The 27,261-nt window shown below is 41.0% G+C and overlaps 1 protein-coding gene and 1 pseudogene across 1 annotated transcript in view; one reads left to right on the top strand and one right to left on the bottom strand.

Moving 5' to 3' along the window:
• The window catches only part of SUCLA2 (succinate-CoA ligase ADP-forming subunit beta), a 40,979-nt gene extending 16,288 nt beyond the window's left edge, over positions 1–24,691 (bottom strand). The window contains exons 1-6 of the mRNA XM_066380969.1: positions 24,543–24,691; positions 19,996–20,176; positions 11,250–11,349; positions 10,906–11,068; positions 6,783–6,911; positions 3,854–3,992 (exon numbers count right to left, since the gene is read on the bottom strand). Coding sequence (XP_066237066.1) covers positions 3,854–3,992; positions 6,783–6,911; positions 10,906–11,068; positions 11,250–11,349; positions 19,996–20,176; positions 24,543–24,632 — 802 coding nt within the window. The 5' untranslated portion in view covers positions 24,633–24,691. The remainder of the gene's footprint in view (positions 1–3,853; positions 3,993–6,782; positions 6,912–10,905; positions 11,069–11,249; positions 11,350–19,995; positions 20,177–24,542) is intronic.
• On the top strand, positions 13,377–13,520 carry LOC136404733 (small nucleolar RNA SNORA48; annotated as a pseudogene).
• Positions 24,692–27,261: the final 2,570 nt, after the last annotated feature.

Raw genomic sequence — 27,261 nt, 5'->3', positions numbered from 1 at the left:
GCTTCCTGCTCCTCCCCCCTTCCCCTCTCTCTCTCTCTCTCTCTCTCTCTCTCTCTCTCTCTCTCACGCTCTCTCCTCTCTAAAATGAATAAATAAAAAAAAGAGTCATAACATTTAAAGAAATATGATCTGCTGTTCAAAAAGATACATGAAGAATGCAAAGCGAGGGCATTATTTTTACTAGGTATCGGGGTACAGACTCCACAAGGTCAAGACAGGTTCACTCATGAGCTCGTTGAGGGTGATTCTGCAATGCAAACATACTTGGGATCAAATCCCTAGAAAACAGATTATTTTTAATTTAGAAAGTAAATTTAATGGGTTGAGATTGATCAGTAAGAGTACAGTGGTTCTTCATCTCTCATGGGGGTTAGGTTCCAGAACCCCCGTGATAGGTGAAAATCCGTGAAGTAGCGACCTTATATTGATTTTATTTATATATATTTTAAGGCTTTATATATTTTTTATATTGTTTTTAATATTTTAGGCTAGAAAATTCTTATTTTACCACAAAAATAATTAAAACAATAAATATATAAAAATACTTATATACCGCAAAATCCCATTGTATAGTGAAAAATCTGTGATACAAAATCTTTATTATATGCAGCTTAAGTGTCTGTTTGTCGCTGATAGTTTATTGGTTGGTTGCGTAACTGTACTAGCCAATGGGGTGAAGTTGCCACGGCTGAATGCAAATTGAGCGGGTCAGGGGGAAGGTGAACATTTGTTTGCATTGGCAATCATCTGCTTTACATAAAAACTACGTCTTAACATAATTTCTTTTAAGAATGCCTCCTAGAAAATACAGCACTGAAGAGGAGAGGAAAGGAGCTAAAGCTGCACAAAAACAGCTTTCTCGACAAAAAGAAACCACTGAGCAGAGAAAGACAAGGCTTGCTTCAGTCGCAGAGCAAATGCGTCTTTCTCGGCAAAATGAGACTGATGAGCATAGAGAAACAAGGCTTGCCTTAGATGCAAGACAAAAAAGCCTGTCTCGACAAAATGAGTCCCTTGAACAAAGGCAGGAGAGAAATGCAAAAAAAAAAGACAGAGTAATGCTGACCGAAACGCAAAAAGGATTAAAACAGTGTAGAAGGGGGAAACCCCGTGGGGCACTAAGCAAAGGGGCGTCCTCGCCGCCTGCCCTGGGTAATTCAGTTTGAATTAGCAGACACCTTTGCACAAATCATTTTAATTACAATTTATAATATCTAGAACAGCGGTCATTTCGTATGACCACCGGGCTTTCTAGTTAGATATATACAATTTAAAAATCCAGATACAGTGAGACTGCGAAAAGTGAACTGTGATATGGCGAGGGATGACTGTTTTTTTCAGGTCAACATTTCTACAGAACTTGAACTTTTCTTTTTTATTTTATTCAGTGGGAGGAGGGGAGGCAGATTCCTGCATGAGCTCCAATGGGGATCCACCCAGCAAGCCCACTAGGGGGTGATGCTCTGTCCATGTGGGGCATAGCTCCATTGCTCAGCAACAGAGCTCTTCTCAGAGCCTGAGGCAGAGGCCATGGAGCCATCCTTAGCGCCCAGGGCCAACTTGCTCCAATCAAGACATGGCTGCAGGAGGGAGGGAGGAAGAGAGAGAGAGAGAGAGAAGCAAGAGGGGGAAGGGTAGAGAAACAGATGGACGCTTCTCTTGTGTGCCCTGACCTAAAATCAAACCTGGGACATCCACACACCATGCTGACACTTTACCACTAAGCCAACTAGCCAGGGCCTATAGCATTTGAACTTCTGACAGTGTTGTGCGCCCATTACCCAAAGTCAAATCATTTTCTCAAACTTCAACTTGTGACAATCAGTAGAAACAGCCACTGACAATGCCTGCAAGGGTGAGTGAGATACCAGTAAACATAACCTATACTCAATTCACACTAAAGCGTTAAATTCATGGTGCTCAAAAGGAAAAATTTTAAAGAGATTACACATTGGTATATTAGTTGTGTCCTAAACCCTCACCCTACTTGCTCTGCAACCACAAATGCACTGACTTTAAGTCCATAGGTAATACAATCAATTTATTTATTTATTTATTTTTATTTTTAAAAAAAAATTATTTTTAACTATATTTAGCTTTAAGACAGAGAGAGAGCGAGAGAAAGAGAGAGAGAGAGAGAGAGAGAGAGAGAAGGGGGAGGAGCAGAAAGCATCAACTCCTATATGTGCCTTGACCAGGCAAGCCCAGGGTTTTGAACCGGCGACCTCAGCATTCCCAGGTCGACACTTTATCCACTGTGCCACCACAGGTCAGGCCAATCAATTTATTTTTTAGGTGAGAGGAGGGAAGACAGACAAGACCCCCACATATGCCCCAACCAGCATCCACCCGGCAACCCCTATCTAGAGCCAATGGTCTAACCAACTGAGCTATTTTTAGTGCCTGAGGCTGATGGTATAGGACCAACCAAGCTATCCTCAGCGCCAGGTCAAAGCTTAAACCAACTGAGCCACTGTCTGTGACAGGGGAAGAGGGAGAGAAAGGGGAGAGAAGGGAGAGCAGAGTGAGATGGAGGGGGGAGGGGAGGGAGAAGGAGAGGGAAGGGGAGAGGGAGAAAAAGGGGAGAGAAGGGAGAGCAGAGTGAGACAGAGGAGGGGGAGGGAGAAGGAGAAGGAAGGGGAGAGGGAGAGCAGGTAGTCTCTTCTCGTGTGTGCCCTGGCCGGGGATTGAACCTAGGATGTCCGCATGCAGGGCCATTACTCTATCCACTGAGCCAACCGGTCAGGGCCAATAAATAAAAAAAATGTTTAATTATTTTTAGTTTTATAAACTAGCTCTATTATCATAAGAGAATTTATTCATTCTTCTTTATACAATCATATAAATGACTAACCAAAAAATTGATTTCTGTCATAAAGAACATAACTAAGCCCTGGCAAGACAGCTCCATTTGTTGGGAGCATCGGCCTGAAGAGCAGAGGTTGAGAGGTTGCCAGTTCAATCTCTGGTCAGGGCACACACAGGAATGATTGCTGTTCCTGTCCCTCTCTCTGCCCTTTCCTCTCTGGCTAAAAAATAAATGATAAAAAAAAATTTTTTAAAAGAATATAACTAGTAAGAAGTGCAAAAGTAAAAGATGATCTACAAATGCTTAAGATTATAAATATCCAAAGAGATGTAAACAATATCAAATAAATTACAGCAATAGAAGCAGTCAATATAAAATATCTATAAAATTTTATACTACAATATATGTAAAAAATATATATATATATACATGATTTTGTTAGATGTCAAATGTAACCATGGAAAGACATCTGAAAAAACTACATGGGAGACATGATAATTCAGAATGTGATTTACCTTTTAAGCACATGTAAAAGAAAAGCTGTTAAACGTTGACAAGCTAATCTTACTTCTCTGGTAGCTAAAAACAGACCTATGATGTCACCAAAGTCTAAAATGTGTGGAGGTTAATTAAGATGGCTACTTCCCCAAAGCTACAGCTTACTACCACACTGGACAACAGAACTTGCTGCAGCGAGGGAAATGCTTGGTATGTGTGTTGTCCAATATGGTAAACATGTGGCTAACGAGCACATGAAACATGACTAATGTGACTAGCAGATATTTTAATCTTATACCATTTACATTAATTTTAATAGCCACATATAGCTGGTGGCCACCATATTTGACAGTGCAGTTTTATATTTAAGATGTTTGCTTTAACGGGTCTCTTTAATATTTGTTTACATTCATTCTATTGAAAATTTATGACAAAATAAGCTTCTACACAGTGATGAGTTCACTACCTTATGAGTTCAACTTCCTTAGTCAAACACACAGTAAGTGGATAAATTATATATTCAATATTAGATAAAAGATACTTTACCCGCTCCATCTGAATCCTCTACCATTGGATTTATTTCTACCATGGTGGCATCATATTTCAGAAAAAGGTTGTAAAGCTTGACCATATTTTCTGCTGCAGAATCCACAACATTAGGTGGGAATCCCATCTTCTGTGCAAGCTGAAAGTAATTTTGTCTCTTTATCACAGGTATGTCACATATATCAATCTACATTAAATTACTGTAAATTAAAAACTTTGTTAACATATTAGTTAAATAAGCATGAATCATTTGCAGTCAAACGTTTAACACTAAAGTAGCAGTTATTATTATTAAATGGTTAAACAAAACTTTTTATCCAAAGTCCTCACAAGGCAGGTTGTACATCTGTTTTATTCCACGGCCTCTATACTGTCTCTAAGTCTGATGGCGAGCCTAAACTAAAACAGGCTGACTTTTTATTAAAACTACATACAAAGGTGCACAGACAATCCCAATGGCCCAAACAATGGCCAAAATATTAAATATACCCTATTTTACCTTTTATGTAATCTATGAAGAGTACCTACCAAGCAATGACAAATCTAGTCAAACAAGTATTATCTCACTCACTCAAAAATCTACTGAGCATATAGTATACATATGCTAGGCCCAAAAGACAAAGGTTGCAAGCTTTTAACCTAGTAGAGGAGTTTACAGTCTTGAGCAGAGAGTCCTAACTAGATATACCTAAAAAGCTTTTTAAAATATATATATACACACACACATACACCCAGGTCCCAACCTAGAAGTTCTGGTTCACAAGTTTGATGGTGGACCTAGCATCCATAATTTTCGAAGTTCTGAGAGCAACTCTGGACCTCCTGGTACAGAAGCTACATGTCTGTGTGCTAACTGCTGCCACTGCCCAGGAAGACGACAGAGGCTTTTTCCTCTTCCAACTGAGATCATAGGCTGCGATACATTTGACTTTCAAGAATAGGAAATCTTAAATTATTTGAGGAGGAATGTGAATTTTGCAAAGTCAAGTGCCAATAAATAAAGTAAATGATCAAGCTAAGAAATGCTATTTTTGATTAAGGCTTACTTCAAATAAAGAATAATAATAAATACAGTACTATTGCATTTACAAAGATTTTGAATAGGTTACAACCCACTGTTTCAGGTTTACACATTTGAGAATTACAACAGATTCTAATCAATCCAGTATGACATTAAGATGCCAAGCAAGCCTGACCAGGCGGTGGCGCAGTGGATAGAGCGTCAGACTGGGATGCGGAAGACCCAGGTTCGAGACCCCGAGGTTGCCAGTTTGAGCGCGGGCTCATCTGGCTTGAGCAAAAAGCTCGCCAGCTTGGACCCAAGGTTGCTGGCTCGAGCAAGGGGTTATTCGGTCTGCTGAAGGTCCACGGTCAAGGCACATGTGAGAAAAGCAATCAATGAACAACTAAGGTATCGCAATGCGCAACGAAAAACTAATGATTGATGCTTCTCATCTCTCCATTCCTGTCTGTCTGTCCCTGTCTATCCCTCACTGACTCTCTCTCTGTCTCTGTGAAAAAATAAAAATTAAAAAAATTAAAAAAAAACGATGCCAAGCAATATGCTAGGTACAATTTCTATTCATCGCTCAAAAAGCTATCATCTGCCTTGGCCAGAGAGCTCGGTGGAGAGCATCGTCCGGAAGTGCAGAGGTTGCTGGTTCAATCCCTGGTCAGGGCACATAAAAGAAAGGCTCAATGCTTGTGTCTCTCTCTCCCCCTTCCTCTCTTGCTGAAATCAATAAATAAAAATTAAAAAAAAATTTAAAGTGTAAATGTTAAGAAAAGCTATAATCTTAATTATTTCTTCAGATACTATTATAAATCAAGTATTTTCTTTCTCATCTAAATTTAACTCTCCAGTCATCATTCTCCTATAACTATCTAATAAATCAAATTGCTGTCCCCTTTAAACATTTACACTGTTCTCTTGCCTACATGACTTGCTTCAAAATTTATCAGAGAAATTTTTCTCCCTTAAACTTTTGTGCCAGTCAAAAATCTTGCTCTACTGTACTTTAATACCATAAGCTCATTTTGACAGTCTCCCACTTACAGATGTAAATGTCATTCAATCTTTAATATTCAAACTTCTGATAGGTCTCACTTATTTTTTATATCCAAACTAAACAATTTATTCAATAGCACTATTACAAACATTACCAAGCAAGTCTCCCAGGCCAGACACAGTATTAAACTTCAACATATTGAGCTTGAGTTTGTTTTCTTTGGGGTAGGTGTTGGAGGAAATGAAGGGGGAAGAAGAAGCCATAAAAACAGTACAGAAAACTAGTGAAGCCGTAAACAAAACTGATCGTGTACGTGCATACACAGGGAAAGTCCAGAGCTTCCATCAGATTCTTAAAAACGTCCAAAAACCTCCCCAAAAGTAAAATCACTGATATATTTGGGATATATAGACAGTATCGCTACCATTCCACACAATTTTCAAGGATAAAAAAGGAAATAGGAATATGTTAAATGCCACCATGGGGATGTAATATCCAGACTAGTTTCTTCAACAAAATAAAGAAAAAAGGTGAAGAGTAAGGAAAAGGAAACCTATAAATTAGAAAACACCTATGAAACACTAACCAATGGCAATGAAGGACCTTATATGACTCCTCATTTTAAAGAAAAAGAACTTGAAAATTAGGGAATGTGAATAACTAATGATATTAAGGAATTACTGTTAACTGTATACGGTATGGCTATTATCTTTAAAGATACATATTGAAATATTGAGGATAAAAAATAATTGTAGATACTTCTAAAAGTTTCCATTTCAAAGAAGATATTAACTTGCCTTGACATTAAAAGAAAAATGTTTTAAAGTTTTGTCAGTCATTTCACTTGTACAAAGTTAACTCTCTTTCAAGTATTATAATGACCTAACCAAAAGCTAGAAAGTTCTTAGATTACAACATACCCGGACAGCTTGCTCCTTTTTGATGCCTTCTACAATATCAATAGGTTCTTTAACTATGGCTTCAGGAGTCTCTGCAGCAACATCTTCAATGTTGACACCACCTTGAGAACTTCCTATTAATACAGGACCCTAGCAGGAGAGAAAACAGTCAAAACATCTAGATTTTATTTTGGACCACAGATAAAATTTTAAAACCTATTTGTGCATTCTTTCAGACTTATGCATCTATCACTCCCCATTCCTACTTTTAAATGTCCTTGAGCCCTGGCCGGTTGGCTCAGCAGTAGAGTGTCGGCCTAGCGTGCGGAGGACCCGGGTTCGATTTCCGGCCAGGGCACACAGGAGAAGCGCCCATTTGCTTCTCCACCCCTCCGCCACGCTTTCCTCTCTGTCTCTCTCTTCCCCTCCCGCAGCCAAGGCTTCATTGGAGCAAAGATGGCCCGGGCGCTGGGGATGGCTCTGTGGCCTCTGCCTCAGGCGCTAGAGTGGCTCTGGTCGCAACATGGCGACGCCCAGGATGGGCAGAGCATCGCCCCCTGGTGGGCAGAGCGTCGCCCCTGGTGGGTGTGCTGGGTGGATCCTGGTCGGGTGCATGCGGGAGTCTTTCTGACTGTCTCTCCCTGTTTCCAGCTTCAGAAAAATGAAAAAATAAAAAATAAAATAAATAAATAAATAAATGTCCTTGAGAATTCATCCTAGTATCTACTGCAGAATGCCTCTTTATAATAAATGTCCAACTGAAATAAGGGAAAAGAACGAGAAAGACAATGTCTCACTGTGAGGGAAAACAATAAAAAAAATAAAAAAATTTATAACAAATAAGTTAATAGAATCATGCATATGTGAAATAGAACCTATGCATTTCTGAAAGAACAGAAGAGAAAGTACTTCTAAAGAACTTTTTTAAATCATAAAAAGACTGATATTTAAAAGGAAAAGTCTAATGAACTGAAGTTCCAGCTATAAGTCAGTAAAACAGAAAGCTACGCACCTTAAAGAATTTTTCTGGCTATTATCATTAACCATATAAGAAAGTAAGATATAAGTACTAGTTAAATAAACTCTTAAATTCTCTAAAATCAATAAAAAAAAATACCTTAAAGCAAAACTACCTAATAGATTTGTTAATCTATGCACAAAACTAGAAATAAGCTCAAGCAAAAACCAGAAAATGGTTATACAATATTACTGAAGATTCTTCTCAGGTGTATTTTAAACACTCTGTTTATGCCTGACCTGTGGTGGTGCAATGGACAGCGAGCTGACCTGGAATGCTGAGGCTGCAGGCTTGAAACCACGGGCTTATCTGGTCAAGGCACATTCAAGAAGCAACTACTATGCTTCCCACTCCTCCCCACTGCCCTTTCTCTCTCCTCTCTCCAAAATAAATAAATAAAATCCTTTTTAAAAAAGTATGTTTAAATGTGCACCAAACCACCATTCACATAAACAAGAAAAATTATGGCAAAATAAAAAAGTAAATGATAATACTTTTGTTACTTTATATGTCACTATTTTCCAAAATATTTTTTTTCACAATGAACATATTATTCTTTTTTATTTATTTTCTTTGGTGGTGATCAATGTTTGTTCTGTTTCTAACCAGAATGGGAATGAACAGAGGGGATGTGCTTTTGAACAGAAACAAAGCTATACAATTGAACTGGTTGTACATCTGGCAAAACCTGGCTGAGGTAATATCTCTCGTGGCTTCTTTCAGTGCTAATCATCTAATAACTTTATGGTCATACCTTAGTCCCAACCCACTGTAGTTCTAAGGAGGAGGTGATCTAAATGGTAAAGATGAATAGAATGAAGTATGTGGTCCCTTCAGTTCTGATGATATAATATCTTGCATCTAGTGGTCTCTGGGTGGTTCTGATTTGTAATCTTTGGCTATAATAAAATCGTAATCATAAGTATAGTACTTTCCTAAGTTCTATTAGTTTTTTTAGCAAATTACGGAACCCGAGTACTAGGAACCCCGAAATTTTTAGCCAGTTTTGGTCAGAAGTGAGGGTGACTCCCCAAAAGTGAGGCTGGTATCTTAAGGGCAGTCAGGTGGGGGGCTTATCCTTGACCTGTGACTGACACCAAGTACCCAGAGTTGGACCAAACTTTGTAGGTTTTTGCAGTTTGTCATGACTGCTGAATGAGTATCTCCAGTTTAAATGATTTGGTTTTGTTTGTTTGTTTTTAAGATTTTCTTTATTGATTTTAGAGACAGAGGGGAGAGAGAGAGAAGTGGGAAGGAGCAGCAAGCACCAACTCATAGTAGCTGCTTCTCATATGTGCCCTGACCAGCAAGCCCAGGGTTTCGAAACAGGGAGCTCAGTCTCTCAACCGATGCTTTATCCACTGCGCCACCAAAGGTCAGGTGACATCAGTGCTTTTTATCTTATATCCTGAGTGGGTTTTTACTACCATCTAGTGTTACCTTAAGAAATACTTTATTCTAAAATTTAAAAATTACAAAGATACTTTTAAAAAATATCATTCAAACATTACCAAAATATTGAACTAACTATAAGGACAAAAATTACAATTCAGAAAATAACTTTTAAAAAGCTGTTTTATATATATATTTCATGACTGTTAGAATTCTTACAACAAATCCTTAATATTTATATAAGGGCTTCCAAATACACAAGCCAGTTCACTCCAGAAGACAAACTAGTTAACACATAGACACAGCTCATAAAACGTAACCAATGCACGCAAAAAGCCAAATACTTACAATACGGAATCATTACCAATGAATGCTCTTTCTGGGCACCAAGTCTATAAAAAGATTTTCCTTTCACTTGATGCTTTAAATTCACAGCTAACATTTCATTCCATTAAGAGAGGAAAGCACGATTAGGGCTGTGCTCCTCGGAATCATATCATTTGTTACTACTGAATGTTACCTTTCAACTTACCAAGTACCAAATCATCTGGTAAAACAAACCCCAAACTATAAAAAATACCACCAGGTTGAAAAAGAAAATGATGAAGCAAGAGATACACATTGTCTTACTGAGTTCAGAGACTTTCTCTTTGATTATATTTTACTTTGCTAGAAATTATTTTCTTAGTCTATGGAATCTAGAGATGATTTCAGTTGCTCTTAGAAAATTAACAATTTAAAAATCCTATGGATTTTATTTCAGCAGGTTTTTCCCAAAAGTTATTTTTTTCTTACCACAATATTATATATTAAGTTTTATGATATTAACTACACTACTTTTTAATTTTCTTTTTCCTTCTTTTTTCTAAGTGAGAGGAGGGAAGATAGAGAGACTCCCATAGGCACCCCAACAGGAATCTGCCGGGCAGCCTCCGTCTTGGGCCAATGCTTTGCCCATCTGGATCTATGCTGGCAACTGAGCTATTTTTAGCACCTGAGGTGAAGACTCTATGAAGCCATCCTCAGTGCCTGGGGCCAATGTGCTCGAACCAATAGAGCCATGGCTGGGGGAGGGGAGAGAGAGAACAAAAGAGAAAGGGGAACAGGAAAGGTGGGGAGAAGCAGATGGTCACTTCTCCTCTGTGTTCTGACTGGGAATCAAACCTGGGATACTCATACACGGGCTGACACTCTATTTCTGAGCAACCGGCCAGGGCCAACCATGCCACTTTTTAAAAAATGACACAAAAATAGTGGCCCTGGCCGGTTGGCTCAGTGGTAGAGCATTGGCCCAGCATGTGGAAGTCCTGGGTTCGATTCCCAGCCAGGGCACACAGGAAAAGCGCCCAACTGCTTCTTCACCCTTCCCCCCCCTTCCTCTCTAACTCTCTCTTCCCCTCCCACAGTCAAGGCTCCACTGGAGCAAAGTTGGCCCGGGTGCTGAGGACGGCTCTATGGCCTGCGCTTCAGGCGCTAGAACGGCTCTGGCCTCAATGGAGTAACGGCCCAGATGGGCAGAGCATCACCCCCTGGTGGGCATGCCTGGTGGACCCCAGTCGGGCGCATGCGGGGAGTCTGTCTGACTGCCTCCCTGCCTCTAACTTCGGAAAAATACAAAAAGAAAAAGACACAAAAATAAATATTGTGCTTATGACAAATACAAACAGGACTGATAATAAACTTTTCAAACTGAACTGAAATCGTCCTAAATATATCATAACTACAATTACTCACTTGAAATGACCTTTCCATTGTTATTGCAAAGTAGTATTCTCTCCTGGGATATCTTCGCTCACAAACCAGTACTTGATTGCAAATTCTGCCCTTTTCTCCTGTTTGCTTGGTAAACAACTTTTTCCCAATCATTTGTGAGGAAACAGCTTTTGCTTCTTCTGGACTGAAATAAAAAAAAGAACAATTCTTTTTTCCTCTAAATGAGAAAAAGAAAAGCCCGTGATAGCCATAATCTTATCTAATATCTAAATCTCAGCATCTTCATCAATTCAACAAAAAGGGGAATCTTTTACAATGTATGACATTTTTCCTTAATGATGAATTTTCTTCAAAATATGACTTACGAGAAAACTATCTTCACTCCTCCTTTGAGGCCACTTTCAAATGTTCCTTTTCCTCTACCACCAGCTAAAACCTGTGCTTTTATCACAACGTCTTTTGAACCTAAAAGACAAACATTTCTATTAGATAAGAAACATGGGGAAGTATGCAAGATACAATATTTTGTTATTTAATCATATATACTATGTGGTTTTATTAAATGTAGCAGTCATCTATCCACCATGGCAAAAAATAAGGCATTTCATGTATGCAGATTTTCTAAATTAGAACACTTAAAATATTCATCAAAAGATCTACAGCATAACAAAATTAGCCACTTATATTAAACCATTTCTCAAGTACACTGAAAGTTATTTTACCTTTCCTTGAAACTTAAAATATGCAGTACTTGAGAAGTATTAGAAGCATGAAATTGAGACTGAAATGTCTTCCTACCATTTCCCTCCTCCTCTAGGCACATGTAAACTTGCTGTCCTGTGCAAATTCAAGTTGTAAATGCTCCTTTGAGCAGAAATATATCATGACTCCAGGCCAAAGTGCCCGTTCTTACACCAATTTACACTGTGGCACAGAGAGCCCATTAACACACACTCCTGCGTGGGACTGTTGAGAGCACTAGCAGAAATTGCAGTATGTTTATCAAAAGATTCCAGAATGTTATACTCACGAATCATAAAACTATTTTAAAGTACTCTGAACTTTTTTTCTTTAACTCCTCCCTTTTCTAACTTGCTGGGGAAAAAATCAGTAAAATAGCTGTTTAGCCTAGATACTACTCATCATTAATTACCCAGGGCAATAACTCTCCGAGGGGCATTCTCTGTCTCCACCAGATGGGCAGAACTTCAGAGCTTCCTCATTTGCTTCTTATAGCATCTTGGCCATATTAGCAGTGCAACACCAATATTACATTATGGCATAAAAATTAACATCTGAGGTCAGCGTTAAAGGTACTGTCTTATTTACTGAATCCCCAGCACAAAGCAGTCCCTGGGATATGCAGCCACTCCCTAAATGTGTATTTGAACAGGTTGAAGATGGGCACTGCACTTGGGGAAAAGCCATCCCATTATGCATATACCAAATAAAATGATGGGACTCCCACCTAATCAAGGAGGTAAAAAGTTCAGTTTGTGACCAAACAAGAAATGATCTAAAGTTTATATTTAAAATAATTATTACAAAAGAATATATAAAAAATTAATGATGTAAATTAAGTCTACATTTTAAACGTAGACCTTCAGTCAGAAGATAGCCCTATGAGTCAGAAAGGTAGTATTCAAAAAACAAAACAATACAAAACTCTTTCATACCCCACATTCATGTAGTCAGGAAACCTCAGTGGTTCTCGATCTTCAAAATGTATCCAGAATCTTGACCACTTGTCATCATCTCCAGTTTGGACCTGGTCTCAACCATCATTATATCTCACCTAGATTACCCTTCTCCCTGACAGAGCAGCCAAAGTGAACACCTTGCACTGAATGCTCACATCTCTCAGTTAGGAACTGCAGTCCGTCCAGTGGTCTACTCCAAGCTCCTATCCGGTCACCCTGCACCCCCCTCTGCATCTCCTGTGCCCGCCCACTGCTCACTCATCTCCATCCACACTCCACTGTTAGGGAGTGCTCCTGCCTTCAGAACATGACTCTAATGCTCCTTCCCGCCTGAAACTCTTTATCCAGGTACCTACTGGGAAAAGGCCCTCATTCCCCTCAGGTTTTTCAGTCTCACACTGTCCAAGAGGCTTACCCAGATCACCTAATATGACTGTGACCAATCCCCCTAACCCTGCTCTACTCTTTTTCCATAAAAGTCAATATTTTCAAACATCACATATAATTTCTATTTATTGTTTTGTTCTCCCATTAGAATATAGAATTCAGAAGAGTAGAATCTTTGTTGTTTGTTGATGTTTACAATATTAAATAAAAAAGAACACTTTTTAAAAAAATTTCTATTTACTGATTTTAGTAGGGGGGGAGAGACAGAGATGGGGGGGGCATTGAGCTGCTCCTGTATGTGCCCTGACCCGGAATCAAACCCGCAACCTCTGCGCTTTGGGCCGACGCTCTCACCAACCAAGCTGTCTGGCCAGGGCAAAAAAGAACATTTAAAAACGGAGAGAAAGCCCCTGGCAATGGGCAAGGAGGCACCTGATTGGTGGTGCTGTTCTTATATCAGGCAGGGGCAAAGCAGGTGTTCAGCCCTAGTTCATCCTAGCTTGATGCCTGTATTGGTGGCCAGAGCTGTTTCATGCCTAGGGCACATAAAAACAAACAAACAAACAAAAAAAAAAAAACAAAAAAACGGAGAGAATACTACTTGATACTACACTCCTCTTGATAAAACTCAGAACTGGAAATACTGGGCCCTGCAATTAGCGCTGATTACAACTTTACACAAGATAGACCTTTGTCAATTTGCCATATTCTCCACAATTCCCAAGTTTAACAACCAATATTAGATGAAGATGAGAGAAAAATGAGAAATTTCTTTAAAATAAAAATTTTTTTATTGAGAAAACAATAGTAGCCTAAGGGACGATGGCAAAGTAGAGAGTTCATAACCAAACTAATGTAGCAGCCACTGGCTTTTTCACCTGTTTCAGGTTACTTGCCAAGTCATGGTTTTTCAACACCTAGAGATATTCACTTATTGTATATCCAAAGGGTATAAGTATAATGTAAAAATGGTCAGTAGTTAAACAGATGCTTTGCCAGGCTAAATTCAAACATTCCAATTCATGGAACTGGTAAGTTAACATACGACCTATTAAATAAGGGTAATGAAGCTCTATGTTTTTCAAAAACATTTTACAAAACAGAAAACTCTTCCTCAGTGTCAATATCCTTTCTTTAGAAATAGGAACTCTTTAATGGCAGAGACAATGCTTCAAAAGTTGCTTCTAAAAAAATCCTTAACAACAAAAAGCGAAAAAAAATACACAAGCTCAAGCTCATAAACTATCAACATGTGGAGGAGGATTAGAATATAAATATGAATATAAACCTGATTGAAACAATTTTTTTTTTTACAGAGACAGAGAATGAGTCAGAGAGAGGGATAGACAGGGACGGACAGACAGACAGGAACGGGGAGAGATGAGAAGCATCAATCATTAGTTTTTCATTGCACATTGCAACACCTTAGTTGTTCATTGATTGCTTTCTCATATGTGCCTCGACCACGGGCCTTCAGCAGACTGAGTAACGCCCTGCTGGAGCCGGCGACCCTGGGTTCAAGCTGGTGGGATTTTGCTCAAACCAGATGAGCCCGCGCTCAAGCTGGCGACCTCGGGGTCACAAACCCGGATCCTCTGCATCCCAGTCCGACGCTCTATCCCAGGGGTCTCCAAACTTTTTACACAGGGGGCCAGTTCGCTGTTCCTCAGATGGTTGGAGGGCCGGACTATAAAAAAACTGTGAACAAACCCCTGTGCACACTACACGTATCTTATTTTAAAGTAAAAAAACAAAACGGGAACAAATACAATATTTAAAATAAAGAATAAGTAAATTTAAATCAACAAACTGACCAGTATTTCAATGGGAACTATGGGCCTGCTTTTGACTAATGAGGTGGTCAATGTGCTCCTCTCACTGACCACCAATGAAAGAGGTGCCCCTTCCGGAAGTGTGAAGGGGGCCGGATAAATGGCCTCCGGGGGCCGCATGCGGCCCGTGGGCTGTAGTTTGGGGACCCCTGCTCTCTCCACTGCGCCACCGCCTGGTCAGGCGAAACAAATATTTTATTCAATTTCACTGTTTCATTCAGTAGTTACATCTATATACAGGATATTGTGCTGGAGCTGTGGATACAACAGTGAGCAAAAGAGATCTATCTGGATATTTCTGGTTACTCTTATTACATTTGGCCCATTATTCTAGTCAAACAAGATCTACAGATTGCAAAATTATTATTATTATTATTATTTTATTTTTCTGAAGTTGGCAACAGGGAGGCAGTCAGACAGACTCCCGCATGAGCCTGACCAGGATCCTCCCGGCATGCCCAATAGGGGGCGATGCTCTGCCCATCTGGGGCATTGCTCTGTTGCAACCAGAGCCATTCTAGCGCCTGAGGCAGAGGCCATAGAGCCATCCTCAGGGTCTGGGCCAACTTTGCTCCAATGGAGCCTTGGCTGCGGGAGGGGAAGAGAGAGACAGAGAGGAAGGAGAGGGGGAGGGGTGAAGAAGCAGATGGGTGCTTCTCCTGTGTGCCCTGGCCGGGAATCGAACCTGGGACTCCTGCACACCAGGCCGACGCTATACCAATAAGCCAACCGGCCAGGGCTATTTTTAAAATACAGTAACCACCCTCCTTAGGTTTAGTCATTCACAAATGTTTTAAGCATTTCTTGTATTTGGTCATCTAATTAAACTAAAAATAAAACAGGACTGCTGGTCAACATGTAGGAAAAAGTAAACACTGTACTCGCCTCCCATGATCACATCAAAATTATAACTAACCTGCAGAACAACCATCATTGAGAACCGCCTAAATCCTAGCTGAACAGAAGTCTTATGTAGCTAAGGATATACAGAAGAAGCCACATAGGGACAGGTGAGAGGGAAGAAGAGAGGGATCAGGAAAGCCCACATCCTGGGTGTGGCAGTTAAAAATCGGAGGAATGCCTAGGAAGTGGAGCTCCAAGGGGCCCCAGCCCCACACTAGGCTCCCTAGCCCATGGCTTCATGAAGGGCTGCTGAAGGCCCAGATAATGAGCTTCAAGGGTCTGTGCACAAGGATTACTTGCTGATGGACTCTCTCTGAGCTCCAACACTGAGGCAGCATCTCAAAAAAGTGCCAGGGACATCCAGGTAGGAGCTGAATTGTCTGGCCTGAGAGGCAAGGCTGGAGGAACAGCTTTCTCCCAGAGCAAATAGGTGAGAGGTTATTGTTCTTTGTTGAGCCCTTTTCCTACCCAGCCTGCAGGCACAGACAAACGCCAAATCTGAGTCTATACTGAACTGGCTAACACCGCTTGCACTGCCCTGGTGATTCCCAGATTCCATCCAACCCAACCTGCAGGCCCACCCAAGTGGCTTTCTGCAGCTTTTCCTTACAAATGGCCTGTCTCCATTCTGCTCGAAAACTTTCCTAAAACCTCTGAGAGGTTCCAAACCACAAATAAGCAGCCACTAGCCTTGGCATGCCCCATACCTCTTGCTAAGTGCCCCAAAGGTTGGCACTAATGGCAACTGGCCTCAGTTGGCAGCTTAGCCTCTCCCAGGTGCCCACAAAGACAGTGGAAACTGTTAGCAGATCACTTTGTACCGCAGACCAGCTGGCCCCGAGCCAGGCGTAGGCAGTCGCTGACTTTATACTTCATCAGAGTCCCTCCCAAGAGGCCCAGAACAAACTCAAGTGTCCAGAGCACCACCCAATTAGCTCCACAAAGAACACACCCAAATGGTGGACTCAGCAGACACCAGAGTCCCAGATGACAACTCATCCATTATAGTCATGGCCAGTCCTCAGAGCCAATCAGCCCGAGGGTCAATTGCATCCACCAACACGCCAACAACAATCAAGGTTCAACAACAGGAGAACTCACGCAGCCCACACAAGGGACGCCCCAGAACACTCAGCCCAGGTGACTATGGAGATTGAGCCACTGGGGCACACAGGACACCACTACATAAGGCCACCCTGCCAAGACCAGGAGATGTAGCAGATCTACCTAACATATAGAAACAAACACAGAGAGAAAGCCAAAACAAGGAGACAGAAAAATGCTTTCCTTCTTTCTCAGCTGGGCCTTCTTTAGAAATTAATATTTGGATATACGGGTGATCTGGCTGCAACATCTGTCACCCCACTGATCTCCAGGGTTGATCTGGCTGATCTGGCCGACTAGGCAGGTGTCCCCTTCCTCCCTCCAAGTGCGTCCCTTCCAAAGCTGCACGCCCGGTCAAAGAGGATAACCTTACTCAACAGAGGAGAGGACTGCTCTTAGATCAAGGGTATACAAATAGCTAGAACCTCCAATCTCTCAAGAAATTAACACTTAGGTCATATATACAATATATATGAATCTCGAGGTGGTTATTAACAAGTAGTCTTTTCAAGAAATACTATAGAAATTCAAAGTGCAATCATGAGTTTTCTTTAAGCCCTAACCCTTAAGAGACTCTTACATATAATGTTTCATAAGTAAAAATAAGGAATGTCTTTTACCATGTACAAGTTCAAAATACAGATCACCATTAATTAACAAAAATTTCACCAAAACGAATATGAACTTACACATAGCTTTTGCTAAATAAAAAGAAGTTTGTGGCCCTGGCCAGGTAGCTCATTTGGTTAGAGCATCACCCCCATACACCAAAGTTGTGGGTTCCATCTCCAGTCAGGGCACAAAGAAGAATCAACCAATGAATGCATAAATAAGTTAACAGGAAATGTCTTTCTCCCTCTCCCTTTCTAAAATCTATAAATTTTTAAAAATTAAAAAAAAAAAGCTTGCTTATAATCTGAATAAGAGATTTTTTTTTCAGATTAACAACAAAAAATGAAATCTTGTAATTAAAAAATCATGCTTCCAAGTCAAGGAAATCATAACCATAGCATTCAAAAACATAGTTTATAATGCATAACAATTGTGGCCCTGGCCAGGAGCATTATCCCAACATGCCGAGGTTGCAGGTTTGATCCCAGATCAGGGAGCATACAATAAACCAATGACGGCATGAATGAGTGAAACAATGAATCGACGTCTCTCTCTCTCTCTCTCTCTCTCTCTCTCTCTCTCTCCCTCTCCCTTTCCCTCTGTCTAAAAATCAATAAATGAAAAAATACATATATACAATTTTAAGAAATTGTACACACCCTCTTTTTGAAGGAAAAACCCATTCTAGAAACAAATAAGTACAAACCTAGACGAACCTTTATATTAAAAAAATATTTTAATGTTCTACAGCTTTCTTAAAATATTAGTAAAAGCAGTCTTCACTAAAACTCATTTAAAGCCCTATTAATCAAAGGCACATACAAGAGTGATTAATTATGCTAACCCACAAAGATATTGGTGGAATTTTAAATACTGCTAAAAAGAAAATGATTTATATAGCTAGTATATTATTAAGTTCTCATATTAAATCATTAAAAATATAAACTGAGCCCTAGCCGAATAGCTCAGCTGATTAGAGAATTATCCCGAAGCTCAGAGGTTGCCAGTTCAATCCCTGGTCAGGGCACATACAGGAACAGATTGATGTTCCTGTCTCTCTCTTTCTCTCCCCCTTTCTCTAAAATCAATAAAATGAACATTTAAAGAAAATGTAAACTGAAGTATATTTTCTAAGCCAAAATTTATTTATTTTTTTTTTTTTGCATTTTTCCGAAGCTGGAAACAGGGAGAGACAGTCAGACAGACTCCTGCATGCGCCGGACCGGGATCCACCCGGCACGCCCACCAGGGGCTACGCTCTGCCCACCAGGGGGGATGCTCTGCCCCTCCGGGGGGTCGCTCTGTCGCGACCAGAGCCACTCCAGCGCCTGGGGCAGAGGTCAAGGAGCCATCCCCAGCGCCCGGGCCATCCCTGCTCCAATGGAGCCTTGGCTGCGGGAGGGGAAGAGAGAGACAGAGAGGAAGGCGCGGCGGAGGGGTGGAGAAGCAAATGGGCGCCTCTCCCGTGTGCCCTGGCCGGGAATCGAACCCGGGTCCCCTGCACGCCAGGCCGACGCTCTACCGCTGAGCCAACCGGCCAGGGCCAAAATTTATTTTTTAATTAAGAGATTAAATTAGAATTAATAAAGGCTATTAAGATTTGTTATCTATAAAAGAACCTACTAATAAACACAGGCAACTAGTTAATTCATTCAACAAATCTTAATATTTAATGATTACCAAAATATCATGCACTCTTCCTCTTCTCTGAGTTCGGGAGATACCAGTGAGCAAAACTAGATAAAGAAACCCTGCTCTCACGGAGTTTAAATCCTAGCACTCAACTTCCTTTTCCCCCTTTGGTTCCATATTTTTTAATGTCAACAAGGGGAAGGAATACTGGACCTCTCTTTACAAGCATACAAACAGCTAAGACTGTCTTTCACCAATTCCCTGAAGAACCATCACCGCCACCATACCTTTAAACTATGGAGCAGTAAATATAATTTCCTTCTCAACCCATTATATCCCAACTAAAAATAAGACTTCAGCTTCCTAATGTCAATATAAGTCATTCTTAAGTTACTAGTACATTGGGAGCTCATAACAGTCTTATAATGATTTTAGAATGTCAATAACCATAAGTTCTACCTTCTCTTGTAAGTAAATAAACATTTTTATTTTATTAAGAAAATAAAAGCTAAAAGTTGTTATTAAATTAAAAGTTATTAAACCAAAAGTTGCCTGACCAGGTGGTGGTGCAGTGGATAGAGCATCAGACTGGGACATGGAGGACCCAGGTTCGAGACCTCGAGGTCACCAGCTTGAGCACTGGGTCATCTTGTTTGAGCAAAGCCCACCAGCTTGAGCCAAAGGTCGCTGGCTTGAGCAAGGGGTCACTCGCTCTGCTGCAGACCCCCCCCCCATAAAGGCACATATGAGAAAGCAATCAATGAACAACTAAGGTGTTGCAACAAGGAATTGATGCTTCTCATCTCTCTCCCTTCCTGTTTGTCCCTATCTGTCCCTCTCTCTGTCTCTGTCATAGAAACAAACAAATAAAAATAAAAAGAAAAGTTCACATCTTATCAGTGTTGCCATGTCAAGGTGGCATGAGTTTTTTAATTTAGTACCTAATTTTTTGGCAATTGCATAAGCTTCATCTGGTGACTTAGCCACGTGTCCTTTGGGAATGGCAACTCCAGCTTCCTGCAACAATTCCATACTCATGTATTCATGAAGTGACAGATTCCTTTGTTGTTGCTGCTGTACTTGGAATCCATGGTTGTTAAACAATCCAGAGCTTCCCAAAACCTAAAGAAATTGGAGATATATTTATACATGACAGTAATTTGGCAATTATTCTTATTAAAAACATCTTCTCAAAATACTTTGCTTCTACAGAGTACTTTGTTCTTTATAACTGTCATAAACCTGTTACACTAAATAAAATAAAACATTCATGGTACCTAAATTACAACATAAAACTAAAAGCTAATCTACCAGTTAAATGTCAAATGACCCCCCATAGTTTTAACTATTTTGTCATCTCTAGTCTTTATCTTTCACTTGAGTTTTACTACCATATCTCTAATGATCTAGAGCATTTCTACCTCAAGGCCAAATTCAGCAGAACTAAAACCAATTTTTTCTTTCCCAACACACCAAAATTCCTTCCCAACTTTCTTCTCTCCACCATTCCTCCAGCACCTACAAATTGTCTGGCACTAGATATGTGATAATTGAATGACGTGGTACCATTACTCCTTCGTTCACTCAAGACTCAAAACTCTGTGTTGGTGTTGTGTTGTGCTTTCCGGATGCTCCCCTCAGGACGGAGGCACTCACTGCGCCAGCTGCTGGGAGTGTTGGCTGCAGTGGCAACCAGCTGAGTGCTGTCAGTAGGGCATCCTCTCCCAAAGTCACACCTCCTTCCTTCTGACAGCCTGCCTCCAATCACTGGTCAATGGGGAGTAAGTTTTGGGGATTAAGGGGGGGTATCAGGATCTGGCAACTACTCCAATTTGTGACACTTTGGAAAGACGATCCTAGTTGCAGATCTCCCATAGATATAGCAGAGGCCCCTACTGCAACTGCACAATTCTACTTCTCCTTCTACTCAATCCTTTTTCCTTCACTCTCCCAAAAGAGCTAATCCAGAGATCACTTTCTGGTAGACTTTCTCCATGAATCGCTCCATCTTATAGTCTACAAATATCATCTCAAAGAACTGATCTGAACATCTTTAATGCATTCCTTCTTAATAATTCCCTTAAATGGCACAGCAGTCACCCTTTATCTACAGTAGTTTCACTTTCTGCAGTTTCAGTTATAAAATAATTAAGTGGTCAAGCTCAGTCTGAAAATATTAAATGGCAAATTCCGGAAATAAACAATTCATTAATGATTAAACTGCTCACCATTCTGAGAGGCATGGAAGTCTCATACAGTCCTGCTCCATTCAGTCTGGGATGTGAATTATCCCTCTATCCAGCATATACTGCCACCCCAAGAGTCACTTAGTTGCCCTCTTGGTTATCACATCCAGTCATGGTACCACAGTGTTTATGTTCAAGTTACCCTTATTTTACCTAATAATGGTCCTAAAGCCTCTCACCTAACTGCTATTAAGTATACTGTTATAATTGTTCTATTTATTGTATTATTAGTTACTGTTGCTAATCTTACTGTGCATAATTTATAAATTAACTTTATCATAGGTATGCATATATAGGAAAAACAATGCATATAAGGGTATGATACTATCCTGATTTCAGAAATCCACTGAGGGTCTCGAAACCTGTCTCCCACAGATAAGGGAAGATTTCTGTATATTTGTATGGTTTCTTCAAATATTTACAAAGAATTAGAAGTACACATAGGGTACTGCTAATAGCTTTTACACCACTTTAAAGCTTTTTAAAAAAATATCTAAAGTATATTGATAATCCTTTCCTTGCACCACTAGACCTTGTAACTTGAACTATATCAGCTTTGAATTAGGTTGCTAATACAAATTCCTGCATAAACACAAAGACTCCCACATTTAAGTATTTCTCTTTCTTGACAGTGTTATTAGAAGACTCCTACTGCCCAAAGGCCACCAATTCCTGGCCAAATCCCTACACCACCACCCATCCAATCACACACCTAGCTTAAATAATACTTGTTCAAAAGTGAGAAAATGTCCTCAGGAGTGTGTGATTCACAATGACCAAGAAAATACCTTAAATTATTTAATCTGCTTGTAACCAGAGCTATTTTTATTAAATATATATTAGATGAAAGAGAGAAACTAGAAGAAGGTTTAAGAACAAAATGCTTAAGAAAAAAATTTTTTTTTGTAAACTTTGCTGTCGTTTTTTTTTTTTTTCCTGAAGTTGGAAACGGGGAGGCAGTCAGACAGACTCCCCCATGCGCCCGACCAGGATCCACCCGGCATGCCCACCAGGGGTCGATGCTCTGCCCATCTGGGGCATTGCTCTGTTGCAACCGGAGCCATTCTAGCACCTGAGGCAGAGGCCACAGAGCCATCCCCAGCACCTGGGCCAACTTTGCTCCAATGGAGCCTTGGCTGCAGGAGGGGAAGAGAGAAACAGAGAGGAAGGAGAGGAGGAGGGGTGGAGAAGCAGATGGTGCTTTTCCTGTGTGCCTTGGCCAGGAATCGAACCCGGGACTCCTGCACGCCAAGCCGACGCTCTACCACTGAGCCAACTGGCCAGGGCCGGCTTAAGAAAATTTGCTAAATTCAATGTGTGATCATGAAAATGTTCCTAAGACACTGCACCTCTGTGTCCTCATCTACAAAAGCAAGGGACAGACTAATAAAGTCCTTCCAAACTCTAAAGCTACATACATTACTTAATGCGAGGGTAGAAGATGTTATCAAGAGAATATAAGGGGGTTGGAGGGTAAAGGGACCAATATACAGTGACCAATGATTTGACTTTGGGTGATGGGCACACAACTCAAATAAACCTATGTGATTCTATTAACCGGTCACCCCATGAATTTTATTTATTTATTTATTTATTTATTTATTTATTTATTTATTTATTTTTGGTGATAGAGACAGAGAGAGAGACAGAAAGAGGGACAGACAGGAAGAGAGAGAGATGAAAAGAATCAATTTTTTGTTGCGGCACCTTAGCTGTTCAATAATTGCTTTCTCATATGTGCCTTGCGGGTGGGGGGGAATACAGCAGACCAAGTGACCCTCTGCTTAAGCCAGCGACCTTGAGGCTCAAGCCAGCGACCATGGGGTCATGTCTATGATCCCATGATCAAGCCAGTGACCCCGTGCACAAACCAGATGAGCCCACGCTCAAGCAGGCGACCTCAGGGTTTTGAACCTGGGTCCTATGCATCCCAGTCTGGCCTATCCACTGCGCCACCGCCTGGTCAGGCCCAATAAATTTATTTGAAAAATAAAATAAGGCATCTCCATGTGAAGACACAAAGGCTTATAAAGGAATTTCAAAAAGGATAAAGAGTATGATTAGAATGAAAACACATTGTAAAAACTAGAAAACACCCTTTACGACTTCATAAGGAGGAAGTTCAAGGCCAAAAAATATCTCTCCTATTAGGAAGCAAATTTGTGAAATTCACTACCTCCAGGTTAAAAGTATGAATAACTTTAAAAAAGAAAAATGGTCAAAATCAATTTATTTATGGCACTCAGAGCATAACGTCAAAACTGTGGAACTGATTAACAAAGCCAATTATGCTATTTCACAAGTGTCATCATATCAACGTTGAAAATGATCGGCCAATTCCTATGTTGGGGGGGAGAGGGGGACTGTCCAGCAGATTTAGGAGCACAAGCTCTGGAGCCAGCCAGTTCTTGAACAAAAGCTAAGCTATGACCTTACCTATTTCCTGACCTAACCCAAATTACTTGTCCTCTTGGCAACAGTTTCTTCATCAATGATCAAAGTCAACGACTCCTTGCAGCGTTGCTGCAAACTTGTTAAGACTACACGTAAGATGCTTAGCAAGTATAGTACCTACACACAGTACACAGCACGTACACAGTAAAGAAACAGAACACCAAACCTGTGGCCATTATACCCCCGTCTAACCAAAAACAAAGTAATCCAAAAGATTATTTCTTTCCTTCCCCAAATGATTAGCAGGTGAACATCTTATTGCCACTAACAACCAGTACAGTGCACGACTACTTGAGGGAGAGGAAAGGAGCTTCCCTGCCTCGGCCCGGAATAGCGCAGAGCGCGAGCACCGCTGGCCCCGGCGGTCACCCCAGCACGGGAGACCCCCAGGAAGACAAGAGTCCATCCGCAGGGCACCCCCTCACCAGAGAGGGGCCGCGCAGCCCCGGCCTTGAGCCGGAGCAGAAGCAGCGGGCAGCTGTCCCGACCCCGCACCGCCGCTCACACCGCAGCCCGGCTCCCCTCGAAACCCGGTGAGCGGCTGCGGCTGGGTCGCCACGGCTCCCCGCGGACTGAGCGCCGGAGCAAAGCGGCGCGACCAAGGCCAGCTCGCAGCCCCGGCAGGCAGCACTCCCGGCCAGCCGCCCGCAGGTCAACCAATGTCACCGACTGAGGAGTCATCCCGAGCCGGGCTGAATCCCTTCACACCGTGCCCACCGGAGCCACGTCCTTCGCCTCGCCTTCTCTCCCACCGACCCTCAAAGCACGAGCTGGTTCGGGCTCAATACCTGGGCGGCGGCCCGCAGCGCCGTCCGCGACGGGTGGCTCCTAAGGGTAGCGGCGGCCAAGAGCCGGCTGTAGAATATGGAGGCCGCCATTTCTGAGTCCGACCTGGACCCCTCGGCGCCCTGCGCAGGCGCAGCGAAGCCAGGCGGCCGGGACGCAGCCGCTCCCGACGCGCTCACCGCCCTTGGGCCCACCCCTCGGGGCGGAGCTTGGGCTTAACTTGTCTGTTGCCGGACGCTGTGCGGAGGCCAGTCGAAGAAACTGCTAGGTTAAGAAGCTGGACTAGACTTTGACCTTTGGACGTGAGCACCGCAGCCTCGGTATCCGACCTGCGCTAGAAAGCACCAGAACATTTGCTAGTGAAATGTAATGGGAAGACAACCATTACAACAACATTGTTTCCACCTCTGTGAGCTTTACTTCTCTGAGCCTCAGTTGTTTCATCTGTAAAATAGGGTGCGTTCAACAAGCATGTACTGAATTTCTGCATTAAGCCAAACACTGAGTTGAGCCCTGGGGATACAATAGTGAATAAAAACAGAGCGATTCCAGTGCTCAAAGACGAGAGAGTCTGCCACTAATTATCAATTCAGGGGGCACCAGAGAGAAACCGGGAAGATTTTTTAAAAAAACCTTTACCATCCCTGGCAGGTTGGCTCAGTGGTGGAGCGTCGGCCTGGCGTGCAGGAGTCACAGGTTCAATTCCCGGACAGGGCACACAGGAGAAGCACCTATCTGCTTCTCCACCCCTCCCCCTCTCCTTCCTCTCTGTCTCTCTCTTCCCCTCCTGCAGCCAGGGCTCCATTGGAGCAAAGCTGGCCCGGGTGCTGAGGATGGCTCCATGGCCTCTGCCTCAGGCGCTAGAATGGCCCTGGTTGCAACAGAGCAACGCCCCAGATGGGCAGAGCATCGCTCCCTGATGGGCATGCCGGGTGGATCCTGGTGGGGCGCATGGGGGAGTCTGTCTGACTGCCTCCCCGTTTCCAACTTAAGAAAAATATAAAAAAACAAAACAAAAAAAAACCCTAATAAACCTCTAACAAGACTAAGAAAAAACAAGAGAAGACATAAATTACCAATATGAGAAAGGTAGCAGGGTGTATCATTATAGAGTATAGACCCTGCAAACATCAAAAGGATAATAAGGGAATGCTACAAATAATTTATACCACATATAAATTTGTATATTTATACCACATATAAATTTGACAACTTTAACAAAATGAACCAACTTCTCAAAAAGCACAAATTATCACAACTCACTCAATGTGAAAAAAATAATTTAAGCACATCCTATAGCTATGAAGGAAGTTGTATTTGTAACTTTAAAATTCCAAAAATATCTCCAGGCCCACATAATTTCACTGTAGAATTCTATTAAATGTTTAAGTAAGAATTAACACCAATTTTATACAATCTCTTCTAGAAAATAAAAGAGAAACCTTCCAATTCATTTTATGATGCTAGTATACTAATGCCAAGATGAGAAAGATACATAGTACAAAAAAGAATACAAAACAACGTCTTATGAATATAGATGCAAAAATCCATAAGTAATATCAGCCAAATACAATTCATTAACTCATAAAATAATTATAAGAGGTGAGATTCATTCCAGGGATACAAGGCTGAATTAATATAGAAAAATATGTAATTTTCCATAGAATAAGATAAAGAAGAAAACTTACTGGTCATATCAATCAAAGCAGAAAAAGACTTTTACAAATTTTAAGACCCATTTACAATAAAATTCAGATGAACAGAAATAAACTTCCTCAATTTGATAGTGAATATTTATAGAAACCTACAGCTAACCTGATAATTAATGGTGAAAGACTAAATGCTTTTCCCCTAAGATTGGGAATGAGGCCAGGATGTCCATTGTCACCACTTTTATTCAACATATTTCATATAAAAATATGTATACAAATGTGTATAACAAAGGCTCATAATAGAGCCAAACTGGAAACAACCCACATGTCCTTTAGCAGATGAATGACTAAACAAACTATGGTATATTGAAACTATGAAATAGTAATCAGCAATAAAGAGGAACAAACTATTACACACTCAGAATTCTACTGAGTTCAAAAAGCCAATTCCAAATGGTCACATATTGTATAACACCACTTATATAAAATTCTTTAAATGACAAAATTATCCAAATGGAGTACAGATTTGTGGTGCCAGGGTGAGGGATGGGTTGGGAGAAAAGCAGGTGAGAAAGGGCAACATGAGGGGGATCCTTCTAGTGATGAAAATGGTCTCTCTCTTGACTATATCAATATCCTGTTTTTGATGTTACAATATTTGGAAACTGGGTCAAGATCTCTCTATATTATTTGTTACAATTCTGTGAATCTAAGATTATTTTTAAACTTCAATTTAAAAAGTAAAATATATGCATTTTGGATTTTAGCCTATTCATGATCTAATTAATACTTGAATAAATAAATGGAGAGCAGGGAATAAGTTATTCCTTACAGCAAGATGCCAGCAAATAGATGTGGAAAAAACTATGGAATTTTGCAACAATCACTGAAATAATTAATCAGGACAGAAAGCATCACTGGATATAGAAACTAGGGGGTAGTTTCATAGGGAGTGGTATATTTATCTGTCTCAATATATCTTCCCACAAACTACTCATTGAATGAAAAGGGGGGAAAGTAACTGCATTGGGGAGACCTAGTCAACACCACCTTAACTGCGAGATTGAAG

The sequence above is a fragment of the Saccopteryx leptura genome, chromosome 4 (genome assembly GCF_036850995.1).
Source record: "Saccopteryx leptura isolate mSacLep1 chromosome 4, mSacLep1_pri_phased_curated, whole genome shotgun sequence".
Taxonomy (NCBI): Eukaryota; Metazoa; Chordata; class Mammalia; order Chiroptera; family Emballonuridae; genus Saccopteryx; species Saccopteryx leptura.
The sequence above is the reverse complement of the archived record's forward strand: the minus strand, read 5'-3'. Positions and strand labels throughout refer to the sequence as shown.